Source organism: Talaromyces amestolkiae (assembly GCF_001896365.1).
Source record: "Talaromyces amestolkiae strain CIB chromosome Unknown scaffold12.1, whole genome shotgun sequence".
NCBI classification, from domain to species: Eukaryota; Fungi; Ascomycota; class Eurotiomycetes; order Eurotiales; family Trichocomaceae; genus Talaromyces; species Talaromyces amestolkiae.
Genome location: NW_024468048.1, coordinates 1,075,099 through 1,096,239, shown reverse-complemented (window position 1 = coordinate 1,096,239; position 21,141 = coordinate 1,075,099). Strand labels below are relative to the sequence as shown.

Below are 21,141 nucleotides of genomic sequence, written 5' to 3'. Positions count from 1 at the left end.
GATAGAGTTAGGGCTTGGTGCACGTCAAACCCTAAAACGGCCTCATCGTCGATCAGTTGCTAACACTTCCATTTTCGGGATGATCAGCTTTCTGACATTTACAGCCCCGGGATTTTGAGTCATCTTTAACCATTACACTGTGATGTATGATGTCAGTTATCCTCCCAGCACACCGATAGATTATGCACTTGGTCATCCACGTACTGTTTTCGTCCGAAACACAACATGCCCAAGAAAAAAGGGGGGGGGGGGAAACAACTTTTTCCGTTTTCTTCAAGTAGGGCAATCAACAATGAATGACTCGGCGAGGAAAGAAAGCCATATGGAGAAATTATCCAGAGAGCTTGCAAAGGGGGGAGGGGATTTATATCCACCTCCAATGTCATTCGATTAAGCAATCCAGAAACGTTACACTGCCTAAATGCATGGCCGGAATGGCCGGGATGCCACTATTATTAGTTTACGTATAGTACGATATACTCTTTTGTATTTACCTTCCGGTTCAACAATAAGTGCTTCCCACCAGAATTCTTCATGTAATGTTCTCTGGTAACACGAAAAGAGGCCGAAATCTAAAATAAAAACTGGGAGAGCGGATACTTGCTTGCATTACCAATGTTGTGCATGAAGAGACTAGCCCTTTTCTATTCAATGTCCCTATACGTTTCGATTGTTCAAGCTACATAGAGCTATGCAGACACCCTGCCTTTGCTGATTTGGATCGTCACTAGTTTATGCCTTACAGAGGTTTTATCCTGGTCGTAAGTGCTGGATCTAGGCCTCATGGGGGGTTTTTTGGGCATTTATTGATCAGGGTCTGGAATCTCGGACTGATATATGGTTCAATGCAATCCATGTAGGTATAGCACAATGATATGATATATCAAGGAAAAGCAGTATCATATGCATGATATCTTATGACCGAGTAGATGTACGTTGAATTGGACTATTAAGTACTAATAGCAGTAAACTCGCATGTACATCATGCATCCTTCATATCTCATATGGAAATTGAAAAAAGAGTTATTGAAGCCCAATTATCATAATAAATGTACACATACAATAAATGCAATAATTGCAACGCGAGAAGCAGGAACCCTCCAAGCCCACCTCTTTAGAAACAGTCAGGAAAGAAATCGGTAAACGAAGAAAGCAATTAAACAAGATACACAGCTGCAAGTAAACAGCAAAAATACAGAAACAGGAAACAATAACAATCAGGAGTATTCCCGCCAATTCGTGTGCTGGTCGTGGTCTCGTCAGGGTTCATGATAAGGATGCAATGCAATAGGCAAAGAAGCGCATACACGGCGCTTTCTAAAATGCCTCTTTTTGTCGTGGTCGTTAACTTCGTCATGGTATAACAGGTTGCAAGTTGTCCGAAATGTATGTAACACGTCGCTAAAATAATATAAAAGTTAAAAAAAAAAGAAAGCCACTGGAATCAGTTTCCACCAGGAACCAAATCCCTAATGGCCCATCGCCAGCCATCGCCAGCCTTCTTCCGTTCAGACGACACCCATTTGGTCACTTTCCGTTTCCATCTGTCTTCTTCGGCTCTCTGACGTTTGACAAACTCAGGACCGACGTCAAATTCCTCGGTGATTGGCCACTCCTCCGATGAATCACCGCTCTGATCATCAAAGACCTCCGTTGGGACAGATGCTTCCGAAATGTTTCTTCGATGCTTGGGTCCCGGCCTGTCCTGGAGATCCTCTAACCCTGCAAAGACGTCCTCTAGCTCGTCATGGATGACCGCCACCTTGTCTGCGCCAGGTTGCGTGGATGCAAGTTTGAGCCAACACATCCGCTGGGGATCAAATACCATGCCGCCAACAACTTGGGCACCCTTGATTGTTCCAACACTCGTAATGAGTGCTGGGGCTACCTTGGGAGATCTAGGTGTGTTGATGGCGTCAAATTCTGCAACTTCATTTTCGTTGCCCTCCCATCGGTAAGTGCTGGGATTATACTGCATACCCTGAACATCTGTGACGCGAGTCAGAATATATCATATAAAGCTGCTAATAAAGACGCAATATAACCTACTCTTCGCTTCACTAACCCCCATTGATTTGATTAGCTGTGGCTTAGATCCTCCAGGCCGAGATGCCTTGCCCTTCTTGCTTCTTGCAGTGAGCATCGAATCGGTTTGTCGGGGAGTTTGCGGCCCTTTCCAATTGGTGCTCAAAGGAGCCAGGGGCGCACTGTCTCGGTTTCGCGTAGGTAGAGATAGTGAGGCAATCCTTTGCTCGCGTGCGATTCGTGAGGCATTGGTATCTCTTGCAAATCGAGGCTTGAAGGAGCTGGGTCGAGAAGGGGCACTTGATGTCATGGTAGGAACGGGTGTTTCGGTACGTAGGGCGGTAGGAGACTGTGCCAGTCGGGTTCGCAGAGATTTGGGGGGGCCATGGCCTACTGGCGTCTTGATGAATTGGCTCTCTAGAGTGGCAGATGTTGGAAGATCGTCAAACGATTCTAGTTCATTTCCATCTCCATAGTTTCGCCGACGAGTAGGTCGAGTAACTGAATGCTTAACCACGATATTAGAGCCCTCACTGGCAGAATGCGCATGATGGCGCCCGTGCGTATCGGGGCGTAGAGTATGTGAAAGGCGGGAAGTCGACTTTGTTCCAATAGTGGACTCTGTAGATGTCTCCGAGTCGGATCGACGGAAATGGCGAGAGTATTTGAGGCTTGCGTGATGAGACTGGCTTTGTGACGCACCAGCAGGTAGAAAAGGTACTTGAGGTCGGTGGTTGCCAAGTCGAGAATCTGTAGTTGATCTATCGACAGGAGTCTTGGGTCTAGCAAAACTTGGAATTAAGGAGGCACTTTCTTGCCGTGATGATGGGCGCTGGAAAGGTGCGGCGGACACTGACTCTTCAGGACCACGTGCAACGGGCGCCGAGCGTTTTGACTTGAGAAGCTGTGCATGACTTGAAGATAGATCACGGTCACTGTTCATGCTTTCTCTTGAACTCCGACCACCAAGAGATCGTCGGCCACCCGATGGAGTGACTGGAGGAGATGTATGTATACTTTCGACAGAACTTCGATTTCCATGAGCTGTGAGCCGGGACTGCGGTCTTCTGAATTGAGTAACAGGATTGCCACTTTCGGAGACGGGCTCCAAACTGGTGCGGCTCCTGTTGTGGCTAGAAAGTCGTGGGATTCTGGTCCCAACGGAGGGTGTCTTGTTTGTGAATGTGATTGTCTTCTCCGAGCGGTTAGGCGTCATTGGACGAGCATCTAATTTGCGTTTGACATTTCGGTTGACATTCGTCTTTAGCGATGTAAAGACACTTCCATCATCGACATCTAATTCATCGAAGAAATTGTCGCTTGTAGTAGTCTTCTGGTTGTTCGAGGGCGGTAGCGATTTGGGGCTGGGTTCTTCAGTGTCTGTTCGGAGCACTTTCCGCTTCTTCAGATTATCCTCGAAGTTGAATGGTCCATCAGGAAGGACTAATCCATCTAGAATGTCATCTTCAGTCTCTGCCGTAAGACAACTTGAGGCACTGGGACTAAACGCAGATACCGATGAACTGTGAGTTGAACGCCCGTCTCGCTTTGTGCCACCGAAGCGTCCATTCCCATCTCCATCTGCCCAACCGATATCCCAAATATCATCATTGATGCTAGGAATCATGGTTGGCATATTGGGTGGTGGAGAAAGCTTGAGGGTCATTTCCTGACTAGGGAATTCAAAATCCTTCTCGAAGTCATCGTCTGCATCTCGTGCGAGGCAAACAGCAGGAGAGTGACTGCCAATAGAAGGTGTATGCGGGAGGTTCAGGTTCGATACAGTGTTTGTTGTAGTTGTTGATAAATCTTGTGGTTCTTGTTTGATATCGTGAAAACCAAGGCCTTGAATCGTATCTTTCGCATCGGTTGTTGATTGAGGAGTAGTGGTTCCCACGCCCCTAAATGGGCTGGGCTCAGTTGAACCTCTAGTCTTCGCTGGACTAGACATCAATGGAGTGTGGATTTGGTGTATAGATTCTGGGAATGACTCTTGTCCGTTCGCTTTAAGAGACAATTCCATATCAGTATCGGGAAACTCGAGATCCTCCGACCAATCATCGATGACGCTCTTCTTATGTTGCTTCGACTGTAATTTCTTGATTGAGCCCGACAAGAGGGCTGATTTGGGGACATTATCGGGTATCGGTATGCCCGCGTTGCGTGCAGAGGCGATCGCCTCTTCGGTTCCTGCTTCGTCATTGTCTCGGAGTAATAGCTGCCAATCCTCGTCGCCGGCATTGGATTCGACATCGGAGCGGATTGAGCGACGTGAAGAAATCGAGTCACGATGACCGGATCGAAGCATAGAGCCGGTCACGGACGTTGTGGTAGAAATGGCATGGAATTGTATGTCGTCAAGACATTGCAGGTCTCCATCGTCGTCCCAGGATTCGACGGGCGGGGATTCGCTTTGCAGCAGGTGAAATGTGTCTGCCTGCATGATGACAGACTGGCAAGTTGATGATTCAGAATAGCATGTGACGTCGAAGTGAAAGCGAGTCGGTGCTGTGTTGGTAGAAGCTCGATCGTGGTAGCATCAAAAGTTAGTGTCGTGTGATGTCGTAGATTTTCACTGTAAGTCCGGATTTACTGAAACAGTAGGCGGTGTTTGACAGTAAAATATCATAATTATCGCACAACTGGTGTGCCGAGGACTTGGACGTAAGGATATTTATCATCGACTCGATCAAGAGGTCGTTGCAGGTTGAATAATCGACAGCCGTGTTGAGGAATGCCACAGACACCTCGGTCCGCGATCTTGCAGAATACCAGAGAGTGGAAGCGCTTGACACCGAGATGATTGTGACGGACTGAGCGAATGTCGTGGTATCGTAAGTAGTTGTTGATTCTTGTGAATACAGAAAGTGGCTGGGAGGTGGTTGAGTTCGTTTGGAGTGAATTTCAGACTGGGAAGAACAGATCAGACTAGGATCAACTTGGAGATAGCGAGAGGACTATCGTATCGTGTACGGTTATTGTATTGGTAATTTATGTACTACACTAACAGTAACGTTACCGCCACGAGGAGGCGGATATGCGCCAAGAATTCCGTACCCTGGCTAAATTTTTAGTGGAGTGTCACGCGGGGCTGGGAACATTGTACGTGGTATTACAGATACGCGTAATTGCAAACAATCGCGCCGCGCCTATTCTGTGCCTCATCATGCAGCTCCCACCTCTTACACTACTTTTTTTTTTTTTTTTTAAATTATGGCATGGGGAAGAGTCAAGATTCTCAATTGTATGTTCAGATATAGTACTACGAGAACTAAATGCTATAATGGATAGGTCTCAACTCAATAGAATGTAGACAGTGATGAGACTATATTTCTGAACCCGCCCGCTCATTGGTCAACTCCGGGCGGACCGCCTCCAGGCAGACGAGGTTGGGAAGCTCAGCTACCTCCATTGTATTTTCTCGATATTTACAACTACACCAGTAGATACTTGAAGCCGCGAATTTGACATTAAGGCTCGGACCTTGCACGTTGAGATCGAGGCAGTGACCATGCCCGCAGAAAGCAAGGACTGGGTAATCCGCATCCCCCGGTCCGACAGCGACAATGAATTCGTACTCGTATACATAGCTCCGGGCAAAGCAGCCCTGGACCTGAAGTTCATCGCAACCGAAGGCGAGAATCCATATGTAGGGTCATGTATGTATATGCACCTGCAAGTCGAATATGCATCGCATCAAGTATGCTAACACAGAGTCAACAGTACGACCATCGCGTCTCAAGGATATCCGCGCAAAGAACTTTCGAGGCACCGATACGGAGCTTGAGCAGATACTGAAATCTGTGCTGAGAGTCCGAAATGATGTATCATCTCAAATAGCGGCAAATCCGGATTCTGAAATTGAGGCTACGGCTACAATCAAGGCCAAGGACGATGTGAATGATTTGGTGATTAACATCCGGAAAAGAATTGATAACATCACCGTACGTACTCCTTCCTGTCTCTAGAGTGCGAAACATATCACTGAGGAGATTCAACAGCAACGCGTTGCAACTATAACCCTATCCCAAAACGACGACCAAACCATCGAACTCTTCGAATGGATGGGCCTCATGCTATCACGCACAGACGCCTACGAGCATCAAATCTCAACACTAACCAAGCAACTACAAGCAGCCGAAAAATCAATCAGGGATTTGCAAACTAGTCTTGATGATTTGGTGCAGTCCAAAAAGGAGCATGAGGATATGCTGCTAGGAGGTTTAGCGCAGGTTTTGAATGAGAAGAAGCTCAAGATTAGGAATCAGCAGAGGCTTTTGGCGAGTGTGAACGTTGATTCTGAGAAAGGTTTGTCCTCCTCCTTTCTGGCCCTGCATATCGAAGTGTCTGGTACTGAAATTAAAAAGGGCGCGGATTAGAGTCAACCATCGACCGGGAGGAAGAAGCCCCCAAAATCCGACGGAACAAACGAAAAGCCCCTGCCCATCAGCAAGAACCATCAGATTCAAACGATGAATTCGAAAAGATGGACATCGATAAGCCCAAGCCCTCGAGAAGGGAAGCCGCTGCCCAAGTAGAAGAAGATGAGGAGGAAGACGGAGATGAGAGATCCGAAACGCCTCAACCGCTAGAAGAAGAGACCGAATCCGAGGCTGAGGAGGAGAGGATGAACTCTCCCCCGGAAGAGGAAGCGCAATCGCAGAAATCGAACCGTCCGAATTTGACCAAGGCAGCTGATCCGCCACCTCCTCCGAGGAGAGACTTGCCATTCTTGCGCAGGGGTAAAGGTGCTGATACCTCTGGAAAGGAGGCGGAGATTGTGCCTGAGCGAGATGAAGCGGGTGAAGCTACCGGAGGAGAAACGGATGATGATGAACTGTGACCTGTATATTAGTATCTCACTAACTAGATCACTATCAGGTTGGATTCAAACTTTTGATAAGACACTTTATAGCTTGCATTAACTTGCATTTTGCGAACGTTCCCTTTATGTACAAAAACACCTTCTAGCTGCTATTTTTTTCATGCAGAATTGAGAATCGAGCACACAGATATGGATCCTCGTAACAGAGGGCAAGAAGAAGAAGAAGGGGGAAGGATGGATGAGTGACAGGACAGAAAACAATGTTTATAAGTGAAATGGGAAAGACTAAAATACTGTTGACACATACACTCAATTCAAGCTAGGTAGCAAGCAAGCAGCACAAAGGAAAGAAACGCCGACATGGTACGATGATACAGCTGGACAAGACCTCTTTTATGCCGCGTTGCCATAGACGGCTTGTGGTGACATTTCACCGGCAGCCATGAAATTGGTTTCGGGGTTACCGGTGGCTTTGGCAGCCGAGCAACGAGCCATTGTAGGGGAGCTAGAAAAGGATTAGCTAATGTCATTTCAAGTCTACCACTGAAATCATACCTTCGAGAGATAACGTCTGTGAAGTAAAAGTCCTCAATAACCTTCTTGAACTCGGCACCAGTGGGTTTGGATCCTTTGTTTTGGTCGACCAATTGGACCTTGGAAAGAGCTGGTACTGAAGTAGACTCGATCAAGTCATATCGGCGGAGGGCAGGGCTGATCTCCTCCATGCGGTCACGGAGAGCCTCAATATCATCATATGGTAAAGGTGAGCCAAGGAACTCGCTGACTGCACGGATAATCTTCCAATCATCACGAGCAGCACCTGGCACAGACGTAGCAGCACGAGTGACTTGAACGCGGCCCTCAGTGTTGACGTATGTTCCAGACTTCTCGGTGTATGCTGCACCTGGGAGAACAACGTCGGCCAACTGTGCGCCACGGTCTCCGTGGTGACCCTGGTACACCACAAAGGCATCCTTGGGGATTTCGCTGGCATTGATCTCATCGGCACCAAGAAGCCAGACCATCTTAGGTGTAGTGTTGGCAACTTCCGGAGAAGGAGCTGTGAAACCGACTTCGTAGGCTCCCGCACGGGATGCGGCTCTTTGCAAAACGTTGTATCCTTGCCATTCATCGGTTCTGAATGTGGAAGCGTGCTTCTCAACGAATTGACCAACGCTCTCAAAAACAGACTTGGCGTCGGGATGCTCAGCAATGGCACTTCCAACAATGATCATGGGACGCTTAGCGGAAGCAAGCTTCTTACCAAACTCTCCAGAAAGAGCGGACTGAAGGCTGCTGACGTTAGCTCCCAAGTGTTCAAAGCCGAAGGTGCTTTCAAAGGACTCTCCAACAAGACCGATTTCAAGGTCAGAGCGCAAGTATTGTTTCCTGATACGGGCGTTCAAGACTGCGGCTTCATGGCGAGGGTTTGTACCGACAAGGAGGATAGCATCTGCCTCTTCAACACCGAAGATCTTGGAGTTGAAGAGGTAGTTGGCACGAACATCAACACCGTGAGCAATGGGTGCGCTGCCGTTAGGCTGGTCCAAAGCCAAGTTATCCGAGCCAAGCTTGTTAGCCAAGTCCTTCATGGCAACAAGAGACTCCGTCTCGACTAGCTGACCAGCAACAGCCTTGAACTCATTGGCCCTAGGGCTTAATCTAGCGTGTGCAGAAGCGACCTCGGTCAGGGCCTGTTCCCAAGTTGCTGGAACGAACTTTCCTTCGCGGCGAATGAGAGGGGTGGTCAATCGCTGTGTCTTCAATCCGTCGCAGGCAAATCGAGTCTTATCGTTGATCCATTCCTCGTTTACATTGTCATTAAGTCTGGGAATAACTCGCATAACTTCCATACCGCGAGAGTCGACACGAATGTTGGAACCGAGACCGTCCAAAACATCAATGGTCTCGGTGTGCTTCAACTCCCATGGACGAGCTCGGAAAGCGTAGGGCTTGGAGGTAAGGGCACCGACGGGGCACAGATCGATGACGTTGGCCGAAAGTTCGGAGCTGATGTTCTGTTCCAAGTATGTTCCAATCTGCATATCGTTTCCTCGTCCGGTAGTACCAAGCTCGGGGGCACCTGCAATATCGTTCATGAAACGGACGCAACGGGTGCAGTGGATGCATCTGTTCATCGAGGTTTTGATCAGAGGGCCGATGTTTTTATCTTCGACGGCACGCTTTCCTTCGGTTTCGTGGAATCGGCCGCGATCGGCACCGTAACGCATCGATTGATCCTGGAGATCACACTCACCTCCCTGGTCACAGATAGGACAGTCAAGAGGATGGTTTGCGAGTAGAAATTCCATGACACCCTCTCGGGCCTTGTGTACCAATGGCGAGTTGGTCTTAACAACCATACCGGGCTGAACGGGCCAGGCGCATGATGCAACGGGCTTGGGAGCTTTTTCGACTTCTACCAAACACATACGACCTTTGATATGTTAGTATGATATGAAAGGACCGGATCATACGTGCTTACAGTTTCCTGCGATCAATAGTTTCCTTCAACGATAATTAGTATTGGTACGCATGACGGAGAACGGAGGGCTTACTCATGGTAGCAGTATCTATAACAATGTCAGTAAGAAAAGCCAATTGCCAATACAATAGACGTTACATACCTTGGAATAGTCACACCGGCCTTTTCACAAGCTTGAATCAAAGCGGAGCCAGCTATATGCACCCGGATATGTCAGCCGACACCTTTCGTAAAACACATTGCAGTCCGATTATACCTTCGATTGAGACCTTCTTGCCATCTAAAAGCGAAACAAATTAGCCGTAGAACCTTCAATTGACGACTGGATCCCCACTAACCAATAGTCAACTCGACCTCGGCGCTACGCCGCGTCGTGGTAGCAAAGGACCGGCATGATCTGGCGTTGGCGAATTGTCTCGAGCGCGCGGCCGCACGAAGCAATTGCGGCCGCATTGTGCGTTTAGTATGAACTCGATAAAGGTCAGACAGACAGAGGGGGAGACTCTGTAGCCAGAGGAAAGGACGTGGGAGAATGGACACACGGATTCGAGGTGGAAGGGAAGGTGAGTGAGGTCTTTGCTTCAGTCGAGAGAGCAATGGGAGAGCCCGGCAACCTCAGCGCCAAGCCTGGTCACAAATCAGCGGGCTGTTATTGGGTGGGCTGCCGGGGGATCGTTGTTCCGGGTCACTAAGCGGGAATCCTTCCTTCTTTACGGCTCSATTTTTYTCTTCTTCTTTYCTTCTTTCTTCCTTTTCTGAATTAACTCATTCACGGATGTGATTATTGTAGGCGGTAGGAAGTTGCTTTTTACTCTGGTGAAACCCAATCTATGTCTACCTCCTCTACTCATGATCCAAGACCGAACTTTAGCGCCGTAGCTGGAGCGATCGAGGTGTTTTCGCCCATTACGAATCAGTTCCTTACCGACGGTAGCAACATTCAGATCAACCATCATATTATTATCAACGCTTGATACTGGGGGATCGATGAATGACTGTATTATTTCTATCTATTATCATCTTATACATCAATGAGAGCCTGCTTTATGTGCGGTCGTCTGCTGCAAACTTATCCTTCCAGAAACCCCTAAAGTGGTGCTGGTTACCCAGCTCCGAAATCTGCTCCACCTCCTGCGGGGTGAGGTTGAACTTGACGGTACGTAGATACTCGGTGAGGCGAGCCTCCTTGCTACTCGTCGTGATGGCAATAGCACCGCGCTCAAGTGCCCATCGAAGTGCAACGTCCCCGGGGGTAACTGCATACTTCTTAGCCAGCCCAGCTAGCACCGGGTCTAGGGGACCGCCTGTAGCACGAGTGACAGGAGTTAGAGGTCCGTAGGCAGATGTTGCGATGCCTTTTTCCTTGTGGTAGTCAAGCAGATCTCCGTGCTGGAGGTACGGGTGGAATTCTATCTGGTTGATGGCGGGAGGGATCTTGGCTGTCTTCAATGTAGTCTCAAGGTGGGCTTTGGTGTAGTTAGAAACGCCGATTTCTTTCGCTTTTCCTGCCTCCTTCACCTTCTCAATGGCCGCCCAAGTATCCTGGAGCTCCTTGTCGGACTTGGCTTTGAAGGGAGCATGTATCAAATATCTACAGTGTATCAGGTCATTAACTCACACTAAGCAGGGAGATTGAGCGTACAGATCCACGTAATCAAGCTGCAGTTTCTTCAAACTCTGCTCAATCGCGTTGGGGATATCGTCAATGTTAGGGTACACCTTGGTGACAACAAATAGCTTTTCTCTTGGAACGCCGCTCTCCTTGATGGCAACTCCAAGCTCAGGTTCCGTATTGTACACTTCGGCTCCGTCGAGGTGGTGATAACCCAGTTTGATAGCGGTCTTGATGGCTTCCACGACTTCGCGGCTAATGTCAGATTCGCCGGTTTGCTTGGACCATGCTGTACCAGTTCCGTAGGCCAGCTAATTTGTGTTAGAGTTTTGATGAGCTTTGCAGTGAGATGACCTTACCACTGGCACGGAGGCGTTGCCGCCAACTTTGACGTTCGGGATGTCGGCTGCGCTGGTCATTGTGCTGAATGTCTTTCTGAAGACGAACTGTGTAGGGAGAGGGAGTTGGAGTTGAGAGGAGTAGATATAGTGGGGTTTCCAAGCTCTGCAGAAGAATGTCGCACGCATTGTCAGGGTACTCGCATTTATAATGAGGGGGGCTATCGGAAGGTTATATACCCGGAACAGATCCGATGGTCATCAGAATCTCGCAGCAAGTGCCGATGCAGTTTGTGGTGGAGTCTGGCCTGGATTAGACCGCGATAGGCGAGTCATATCAGACAAATCGATGCTAGAAGATTGCGCCATGAAGCATCATCGCGCGAGAAATGTCGTTACCCCTCATCGACTGAGACTGTAGCAGTGTGGATATGTTCAACAGCAAAATCCCCGTCATCCATGCGTATGGGAGCCGGCATGGTCTTGTTAACCAGTATTACAACTGAGAAATGTGAAAATATGTAAGATAATCAAAAGAAGAGAGTCGTGAACAACCGACTGACAAATGAAGCTGATTGGGCAATGTGATGTCATATTGTGTAAGGTCCAGATCCTCGGCTTAGTAACTTCCTCCGCGACTTTTAATAAAACAATAAATTGTCCATCACTACTTATTATGCTTTGCGAGGACACCAAATATTTTATTTTTCTGTTTTTCCCGTATCTGAGTTGATGTCACGCCTCATATCTCTACGACCATTCCCTTCTCTGCGAATGACCTGCAATCGCATCCATCAAATGGCTTCGCAATTGAATCTCGCGCCGGCAGCAGCAGCGTACAATACATTAGCCACCGTCCCCAAATCGAACACATTCACGTCCAAGCTACCGCCGGACCCTGCCTTCGAGACACCAAAGCAGTCCCACGATGCGCCACGCGAAACACTGGGCCCGCGCATCGTCAAAGGTGCAATGTATACCTATGTCCGTCCCGAGGCCGCCGAGGACCCGGAGCTGTTAGGCGTGAGTCCGCGAGCCATGGAGGATCTGGGGTTGCAGCCAGGAGAGGAGAAAACAGAAGACTTCGTTAGTTTGGTTGCCGGGAATAAGATATTCTGGAATGAGGAAGAGGGAGGAGTCTATCCTTGGGCGCAATGCTATGGAGGTACATCTTCTATCGAGAATTGCTCTAGACGGAGACTGACCGGGGTGTAGGATGGCAATTGTCAGTTTACACTACCGCTAACATCGGCGCTCATCTGACTGTGTCCTAGTGGTGCATGGGCAGGACAACTTGGAGATGGCGTACGTGCTCACTGCATAAGCAACATATGAACGCAATGCTAATACTGAAATAGCGCGCTATCAGTCTCTGCGAGTTGACGAACCCCAGCACAAATATCCGCTATGAACTGCAACTGAAAGGTGCAGGACGAACACCGTATTCCCGTTTTGCAGATGGCAAGGCGGTTCTACGTTCAAGTATTCGCGAATACGTAGTATCTGAAGGTTTGCCCTCTCTATACTTGAGTCGTAGAAGAATTGCAGTCTGACTTGCATAGCTCTCAATGCTCTTGGTATTCCGACCACTAGAGCCCTATCTCTTACGCTGCTACCGAAATCCAAAGTTCTGCGCGAACGAATGGAACCTGGCGCTATAGTCGCCAGATTTGCGCAGAGCTGGCTCCGAATTGGATCATTCGACATTCTTCATTCTCGCAACGAGCGAGACATGATCAGGAAGCTGGCGACATACATCGCCGAGGACGTCTTCCCAGGGTGGGAATCATTACCCGGGGTAGTCAATCTTCCTAATGAGGAAGGTTCCGGAGACGTAAATGTTGATGAACCGCCACGAGGTGTCACAGCTACAGAACTCCAAGGAAAAGAAGGCCAAGAAGAAAACCGATTTACGCGACTATATCGTGAAATCGTACGACGAAATGCCAAAACAGTAGCCGCCTGGCAAGCATACGGATTCATGAACGGCGTCCTCAATACCGACAACACCTCCATATTCGGCTTGTCTCTGGACTTTGGCCCATTCGCATTCATGGACAATTTCGACCCTTCATACACACCGAACCACGACGACCACTATCTGAGATATTCATACAAGAACCAGCCATCAGTCATATGGTGGAATTTGGTACGACTAGGCGAGGCATTCGGCGAACTCATCGGCGGTGCCGAGCGGGTGGACGACGAGGAATTCATCACCAAGGGCGTGACTGAAGAATTCGGGCAAATCCTCATCAAACGCGCAGAGACGCTCATCAACCGGACAGGCGAAGAATACAAGACAGTTTTCAAGAATGAATACGTGCGCCTCATGTCCCGGCGACTAGGTCTTTTGACGAGCAAGGAATCCGATTTTGAGTCGCTATTCTCGGAGTTGCTCGATTCCATGGAGCATTTAGAGCTTGATTTTAACCATTTCTTCAGAAGGCTGTCTGATATTGGTATTGAAGAACTCGAGACTGATGAGCAGAGACAGGCCGTCGCGAAACGATTCTTCCATAATGAAGGCGTCAGCGGAGTCGGCAATACTGAGGAATCTGCCTGTAAGCGCATAGCGACATGGCTGTCATCGTGGAGAGATCGAATCGTCGAAGACTGGACACAGGATGGAAGAACCGATCAAGAGCGCAAAGAATTAATGAGATCCGTGAATCCAAAGGTTCTTTCCCGTTCTCCTAATCCCTGTTCTAAACGGTTGACTAACGACTGGCAGTTCATCCCCCGATCCTGGATCCTAGACGAAGTCATCGAACGAGTCGAGCACAAAGGCGATCGACAAATCCTCGGACGCGTTATGCAGTACACCCTGAACCCGTTCCAGGAAGACTGGGGCGTGGACAAGGATGAAGAGGAGAGGTTTTGCGGTGATGTGCCCCGGTTCAAGAGGGCTATGATGTGTAGCTGTTCTTCTTAGCTATAATTCCTTTGTTTCAACTCCTATAGTCAGTAAGAATACAAATAGAATTATATATCATCTCAATTTCCTCATATTGAAATTTCTCTCCTATCATGAGACAAAAAGGGAATCATTTTTTGTTTGGCAAAAACAGCACAACACAGCAGGTAGAAAAAAAAACTAGAAAGAGGCATCATGAATCATGTTTGTTTTGTCCCTTCCATTAGTTTTCGTCCATTCCAATCCTTCCTTCTCACTTTTCCTTCTTCACTTCTCGCTTTTTTCGCAACCATCCCCTCCCTCGAATCATTTCCTCGTCAATACGTAGGTATCAGTCAGAGAAAGCTCGTTTCAATGCGTGTCGGTTAGGTAGTAGTCATTATGATATGAAATCGTGCGGACCGGTCCATATAAGAATTTTTGTTTAAAAGAAAAGAAACAAAAGAAAGTAAAATTTAAGAAAAGAAGAGAGTATAGTCGTTTAGTTGGGGCAGGCGGACTGGACGTGGCCGGGKTGCTTGCACTTGTAGCAGACGCGCTCGCCGTTGGCTTCGGTTGTGCAGTCACGAGAAACGTGGCCGACCTCGCCGCCTGGATCAATTAGTATCAATCATCATGTAACGAACGCATTCAATGAACAGAGAGACGCACAGTTGTAGCACTTCTGGCCCTGTGTGCAGTCACGGGCCATGTGGCCGTATCCACCGCAGGAGTAGCAGGTCTGCTGGCGACCGCCGAAGCCGCCCTGACCACCGCCGTAGCTACCGCCCTGAGAGCAGTTGCGAGCAATGTGTCCGACCTGACCGCACTTGTAGCATTCCTGACCACCAGCGCCACCAGAGAATCCGCCTCGGGAGAATCCGCCGTTGTTACCGCCGGCAGGGCCTGACTGTTGGCAATCGCGGGAGATGTGGCCGGTTTGACCGCAGCGGTAGCAGGACTTTTCCTTGGGGGCTTGGGTGCATTCACGGCTGACATGTCCTTGGCCTGAAAGTTGTTAGGTATATAGTGCTAGGGAGCGAGAGATTATGGTAATGCGTTTGACGTACCACCGCAGTTGTAGCTATCAAGACAGGTCAGCAGGATGAAAATAAATCAGGCAACCAAAATAACTCACCAAGTAGGTGTGCCTTTCTTGGGGCAGTCACGGGCCTGTAGAGCATCGGGTCAGTCCAATTCGACGGTTTGTATTAGATGTGTTGGTTCAAATTTACCTGGTGAGAAGGCTCGCCACCTATTCGAAACAGTCAGTTCGTCGCGCAAGATGAAGCGAAAGACAGGAGACTCACAGTTAAAGCAGCCACGGCTTCCGGTCTGGTTCTCCATTATGTCGAAGTGGGTTGATCGTAATGAACGAAGAGAAATAGAGTAATCTAGTGAGATGGAAGAGTTAGACGATTTGTAAAGATTTGCGAAAATTGCATGAGGAGGCGAAAGTGAATATCGATCCAATTGGCGTGCGCCATGCTATGAAGAGTGGGATGAAAGCCATTGCAAGGAAAGAGCCAATCTGGCGTACCTAGAACTGGAATTATATATAATTCCGAGTGTGAAAGATGAATGAATGCTCGATTCGAGAATCAATAGCAAGACCGAATTGAAAATGGATAGGTGGGTGGTGAGAAACGAAGAGTTTTTGGAAGAAAGAGAGATGCTCGGTATGTGTGGAGTAAAATTGTATTTTTTTTTTTCTGGCAGGCTTCCCTCAGCGTGTTTGGCGGGCGGCGGKGGGCGGGCGGCCGTTGAGGAAGGCACGAGGCAGAAAACTCAGCCCTTACTATACAGTAAGCGGGGAACTCTCTTTCTCCCATTCTCTTCATTCTTATTCATCCTTTTCGTACACTCAAAGATCAACTGTCATATCAACCGCCAGTCATGGTCTTGCCATCCGTTCGTTGTACGTCGGCCATCTTCTGCGCCGCCATCGCTGTTTGTAGAGCGTACATCCATCCACCGTCTGGCATCAAAGCACTCGTCGAGGTCATCGATTCAGTCGCTCGCTGTTGTCGTTTTCATCCCCATGAACGAGCGCTCAGCCATTGCAGGCCTGTGTGGCTCGGTCCGGTGCATAGAGGTCGGACGCATCGTAGCGCAGTAGTGTCAGTAACGTTAGTCGTCGTCGTACCCTCAGATAGCCGCAACGTAGTAGACATACTACCGAGATCTGGATAGATAGAAGAGAAGAGATTTGGAAGGAGAAAAGATAAGAGCGCGACCAGCTAACTATTTAGAAGAAGGCTCAGGCAACCCCCCTTCCTAAACCGACAGGGATGGCGCATGCATTATTTAATCGGTTTTAACAATTCCCCGAAGGTACCTGGGCTATTCACAACTGGCGCTCGGCATTGTGTCACTCGCAAGGTCCTTTCGTCAAATCAGGTTCTACCAAGGTACACCACAGCCTTACGAGAATATGTACAATGAATGTATATACTTCAGGGATATATAGGGTATATACAAGATCTACGTAAAATCATAACATTCCAAAAACTGTGCTCTCAGTCCTCTTTGGCGCAAGACAACAACCTGCTCGTCGTCAAATCCGACCCAACCATCCGGTTCCTCTGGAAGCGCGTCCAGATCTCTCTGGTAAGAAACATGGCGACTCCAATCCTTGGCCCCGGAAGTTGTACCCAGTGAAAATCTTGGCGCGGACAACGGCTTTTCATAATTAATCCGAACGCTTGACTCGCCTCGTATACTCCGGCTGCGAGAGCTGAGAGGCGACGAGGAAGACGATACTGCGCTTTCAAGCTCCCAGATTCGGATTTCGTTTCCCCGGGGACTGACGGAGACGGCTTTGCCTCGGTCGCCGACTTGCACACTTGACACTGATGATGTGTGACCCCAGAGACGCCGACTATCCCGAATCACAAGCTTGTCCGCGGATGAAAAGACGAGATACATGGTCAAGGTGTTGTCGCTGTGAGAGGTAAGCAGGAAAGGGTGGGAGTATGATAGAGATGTCGGCGCCTCTTTATGTTGTATGTCAGCAGTAGAGAGATTTGTGTATCCACGACTGTGATAGTTATTGTTGGGCTTGCTGTTGCTGTCTGTCGAAGGGTCATCGTGACCATTTTCATCGGCTTTTGGCTGCACTGCAACCGTGGTGGCTAGGCGGGAGGTAATATGTTCACCGTCCTTATTGAATCGCAGTTCTTGTATTCCAATGGTCCAGCCATTACTGATATGAAAGAAGCTGTATGCTATTGATGCTATGACTTCCGAAGCCGAGCATCTGAGTGAAAGTGACATTGGTGCAAATGTATTGTTCGATTCCAACGACGCTAGTAAACGCAGTTGGTTCGGTGCCGGTTCTTCATTTTGGGTAACATGAGATGGTATCTTGTATAGATTGAAGACTTTGTGATCTGATATTGTAAGAAAATATGGAGGAGCCGAAGCTATCGCAGTGATGGTGGCATCGCTTGTGGATTCTTGTGAAAAACGTATCGCAAATTCTCCACGGATCACGTCTAGCTCGTAGACACTGAAATGACCGTCGTCAAAACCAACAGTAACCTCAATAAACGAAGCCGGGGAGCCCTTGGCCACGTAAAGAGCAGTTGGAATATCGTTTCCGGTCGGAAACGGCAGTTCCGTTAACTGTTTCTTGGGCTTCTTCGTAGACCAAGCTCGTAAGCCATGTTCCCTATCCGCAGTGATGACGACACCCGAATATAATTTGATCAATATTTGAGGTAGCGGCGGACGCGATACTTCTAATTCATCTAGTCGGCATGTACCTTTAGACCAGTTGTGACGGAGCCGGTATTGCGTTTTCCAGTGAATGGAATTGTTGTCCTCCGCAAGATGGCTGTGACCGAGCCATTTCGATACTCGCGGTGAATAGGCTGTTCCGGTGGATGACAGTTTCAAATGTTTCGATTGTGGGACAGCGCGTGCTCGAGGCAACACCCATTGCGCAAAGTATCGTCGTTTCCATAATTCCGAATCGCCGGCGAGCGCATGGAATCGTTTAGAGACCCTGGTGGCGGTCAGCATGGACAGCACAGGAGACATACGATCGAAGGAATCGCTTACCTTTGGCATTTGATCAGTGTATCTATAGACACGGATGATAGTATCTGGAGTAATATCTCGTCACTGAGAGTCGATATATAGTCTTGTCCTCGCCCTTTGACTGTTGTCCGTTGACGCTTGGACGAAGTTGTTGGATCATCGCTCCGGGATCGCTTTGACATCCCGGCTTTGCAAGAAAAAAGACTGACAACATGCAAAAAACATATAGTTGCTGTCACGGGCTCAAAAGTGACAGAAACCAGACAAATAATGGATATGTAGTACGTAGTTGCAAGTATTTTAGGTGGTGAGTTAAATGCGGGCAATTCCGCCTCGTCGATCAGTCAGCGATAAGCGATGGTGGCGCCGATAAGTACAAGATAAGGGTAAGGGAAACGACGCGTCGCGCGTTGCCTTCTATCAACTACTCAACTGCAAATATGACATCCAGGTATTGATGATTTTTCGAGGCGTCCTTGGTAGTTGTGCCTGAGACAGAATCGACTTCACACAACGCAATGGACTCCGTAGTCCATCATTTGGACTTGATTTCAAAAGATCTCGAGGCCGCTCGAAACGAAGCTGCGAAACAGGCCGTCAAATACCAGGAAGACACCGACAAGCTCAACAAGAATATCAGGAGTTTGGAATATCAACGGAAGACCGACCAGCAGCGAATCAAGAAGCTACAGTCTGATATTGCCGACTTACAACGCTACAAGAAAGCTACCAACCCTGGTGCTCATGAAGACGTGGTAGTGGAGGAGGAAGATGATGGCAGCGATGATAGGATGATTGAGACGAAGCTGCAGAAGTTGAAGGAGAAATACGATCCTGAGAAAGCAACCGCCATCTCTTGGCCCGAAGGTCGCCTGAGTGTTCAATTGGTCTCGAGCATCCAACGGCTGAAGAACTCTTATAATGACATTTATAAGGAAACAGCGGCTCTAGTAAAAATTATCAGCTCTCTTCGAGCCCAGGTCAAGCATCACAAAAGAAGAGCTGAGCAATGGCAACGCTGGTGTGCCGAATCGTCTGCCAAAGACAAGGCCCCTACAGATACGAACCTGGACACTATTGGCCCTTCGATTGAGCAATGTGTCCACCAGCAGAACAATACTCTTTCGACTCCAAAATCAGTCCGTACCCAAGATGAGGGACAATATATTCCCAGTAGCTCTGCAGTCGCTTCAACGGCATCAAATTCATCACCAATACCTCCCATTTCAAGCAATGAAGCAAGGGGCAACCGTCCGGACTATGACAGTGGTGACCAGTCACGCATAACCCGCGTCAAGGACGAACCTCTTTCTCCTGGATCCCTAGAAGGCCCATCTCTAGGCGAAGAAATATTTCCAGTTGCATCCGAGGACCTTGACGAGGTTGGCGATACGGTGACCACACCACGGAGCCGAAGATTTGCTGTTTTTGAGGATGGTGTGTCTAGACTACAGCATGATGGACCGATAACTACCCCCAATTTTCAAGGAGAGCGTCGCGCTTTTCAACCCAAAGATACCAACCAGATCAATCAGTTTAGAACACCGCAAGAATCAGCTTTCAAACGACGAAAGACTTGTGACAGCGGGGCGTCTGCAATTTCAACTGTTGCCGAAGACGGAGAGGATCAGAATTATATCCCTTCAGCCATAAAAGTTGCTACAGATGAAAATGACACCCCCTCGAAAGGACCAGTTCGACCCTCAGATGCGCATAGACGACTTGACGATCTGCTGGCGGCCCGTCCACACAGGCAGAGTCCTGCACTTGATCGTCCTAGAACCCGTATCCTAGTTCAATCGACGACACCCGTTTCTAGGCCGGGGAATCAACCGGCTTCAGTCAGCGCAAATCAGACGCCGTGGTCGAATGGACCTACTAAGGCAATTACGGGTTATATGAAGACTGCAGAGAAGCGTCCCGTCGCTAAAAGGAAGTTTCAATATGAAACAAACCCAACCACAAAGACAAACAACGATGAGGATTGGGAAGCAATCGTGAAATCCAGGCCTTTCAGAGATTTACCCGTGGATTGTCTCGACCTCAGTCATTTCAAGCTGAATCCGGCAAGAAATCAGGGTCTCGACTACGCTTTCAAAGAGGTCGTTCGGGGAGAATCACGCAAATGTCTTCCTGGATGTATGCGAACCGATTGCTGCGGAGAAAAGTTCCGCGCCATGGTGCGAGCGACAGGGATCAAATACGATTCTGAGAAACATCGGGCTCTCCTTGAAGAGCATCTTGGAGATAAAAAGAGTGCACTCCAGCAGTTGAGTGAACAGGCACTGAACGGGTTGCTGATTGAAGCAAAAGCCAGGCAATTGGCCAATCAGTTTGGCAAGCATAGACACGCTTATGAACGCGCTCGTTCACCACCGGGGTTCTGGCGGACAGACATGCCGACTACGCAGGAATTGGCCAAGGATCGCATGGAAGCTGATCGCATGGATCGTGAAAAGATATACGAGAGAGTGTCGGAGGCTAGGCGACCAGATGGGCTTTGGAAATTTGCGGATGAGATTGATTGACATGTACTACATCTGTACGATAGAGATATTAAGTTGTTGTGCGATGTAAGGGAAATTGTTATGACCTATAATTGTTCACTTCGAAGTAATGATAGTTCATACAAGCTGTCTGCCCTCGCTATGCTCGGGCTTGTGATGATCTTTATAGCCGTTTTTTCTGTGTTTTGGGCCTATACTTATGTGGCTTGGGCTTCTATTGCATATCTTGCGGCGCTTGCCAACCCTGCTTTGAAAGAAAGGGAGTATTTCTTAGACCTGTTGTAAAACTGGATCCTCTTGAACATAAATGTCCTTGTTGTTTGAGATTCTTGATGTATCTGGGAGAGTTAGAAAAGCCAACACTGAATGATCTCATTGGGATTTCTACACCGCAGGACCTTTTCTTGTC

The 21,141-nt window shown here is 48.5% G+C and overlaps 8 protein-coding genes across 8 annotated transcripts; 3 read left to right on the top strand and 5 right to left on the bottom strand.

The window, feature by feature from the left end:
- Window positions 1-1,444: 1,444 nt before the first annotated feature.
- On the bottom strand, window positions 1,445-4,468 carry BHQ10_006686 (uncharacterized protein; the record flags this gene model as incomplete). The annotated part of the gene is made up of 2 exons (XM_040879299.1): window positions 1,445-1,989; window positions 2,050-4,468. The coding sequence occupies 2 exons, from the start codon at window positions 4,466-4,468 to the stop codon at window positions 1,445-1,447; spliced, it is 2,964 nt and encodes a 987-aa protein (XP_040735190.1).
- A 1,068-nt stretch (window positions 4,469-5,536) lies between these two features.
- On the top strand, window positions 5,537-6,868 carry BHQ10_006685 (uncharacterized protein; the record flags this gene model as incomplete). The annotated part of the gene is made up of 4 exons (XM_040879298.1): window positions 5,537-5,684; window positions 5,749-5,969; window positions 6,027-6,333; window positions 6,393-6,868. 4 exons carry the CDS (start codon window positions 5,537-5,539, stop codon window positions 6,866-6,868), a joined length of 1,152 nt encoding a protein of 383 aa, XP_040735189.1.
- Window positions 6,869-7,243: 375 nt separating this feature from the next.
- On the bottom strand, window positions 7,244-9,788 carry BHQ10_006684 (uncharacterized protein; the record flags this gene model as incomplete). Its single annotated transcript, XM_040879297.1, has 7 exons — window positions 7,244-7,355; window positions 7,406-9,287; window positions 9,336-9,358; window positions 9,409-9,423; window positions 9,478-9,529; window positions 9,592-9,615; window positions 9,674-9,788. The coding sequence occupies 7 exons, from the start codon at window positions 9,786-9,788 to the stop codon at window positions 7,244-7,246; spliced, it is 2,223 nt and encodes a 740-aa protein (XP_040735188.1).
- Window positions 9,789-10,379: 591 nt separating this feature from the next.
- BHQ10_006683 (uncharacterized protein) lies at window positions 10,380-11,366 on the bottom strand (the record flags this gene model as incomplete). Its single annotated transcript, XM_040879296.1, has 3 exons — window positions 10,380-10,926; window positions 10,978-11,258; window positions 11,307-11,366. 3 exons carry the CDS (start codon window positions 11,364-11,366, stop codon window positions 10,380-10,382), a joined length of 888 nt encoding a protein of 295 aa, XP_040735187.1.
- Window positions 11,367-12,059: 693 nt separating this feature from the next.
- On the top strand, window positions 12,060-14,220 carry BHQ10_006682 (uncharacterized protein; the record flags this gene model as incomplete). The annotated part of the gene is made up of 5 exons (XM_040879295.1): window positions 12,060-12,450; window positions 12,501-12,510; window positions 12,560-12,590; window positions 12,644-12,794; window positions 12,848-14,220. The coding sequence occupies 5 exons, from the start codon at window positions 12,060-12,062 to the stop codon at window positions 14,218-14,220; spliced, it is 1,956 nt and encodes a 651-aa protein (XP_040735186.1).
- A 463-nt stretch (window positions 14,221-14,683) lies between these two features.
- Window positions 14,684-15,528, bottom strand: BHQ10_006681 (uncharacterized protein; the record flags this gene model as incomplete). Its single annotated transcript, XM_040879294.1, has 6 exons — window positions 14,684-14,793; window positions 14,854-15,189; window positions 15,252-15,265; window positions 15,320-15,354; window positions 15,417-15,436; window positions 15,492-15,528. 6 exons carry the CDS (start codon window positions 15,526-15,528, stop codon window positions 14,684-14,686), a joined length of 552 nt encoding a protein of 183 aa, XP_040735185.1.
- A 1,137-nt stretch (window positions 15,529-16,665) lies between these two features.
- Window positions 16,666-18,255, bottom strand: BHQ10_006680 (uncharacterized protein; the record flags this gene model as incomplete). Its single annotated transcript, XM_040879293.1, has 1 exon — window positions 16,666-18,255. The coding sequence occupies one exon, from the start codon at window positions 18,253-18,255 to the stop codon at window positions 16,666-16,668; it is 1,590 nt and encodes a 529-aa protein (XP_040735184.1).
- A 488-nt stretch (window positions 18,256-18,743) lies between these two features.
- Window positions 18,744-20,753, top strand: BHQ10_006679 (uncharacterized protein; the record flags this gene model as incomplete). The annotated part of the gene is made up of 1 exon (XM_040879291.1): window positions 18,744-20,753. One exon carries the CDS (start codon window positions 18,744-18,746, stop codon window positions 20,751-20,753), a length of 2,010 nt encoding a protein of 669 aa, XP_040735183.1.
- Window positions 20,754-21,141: the final 388 nt, after the last annotated feature.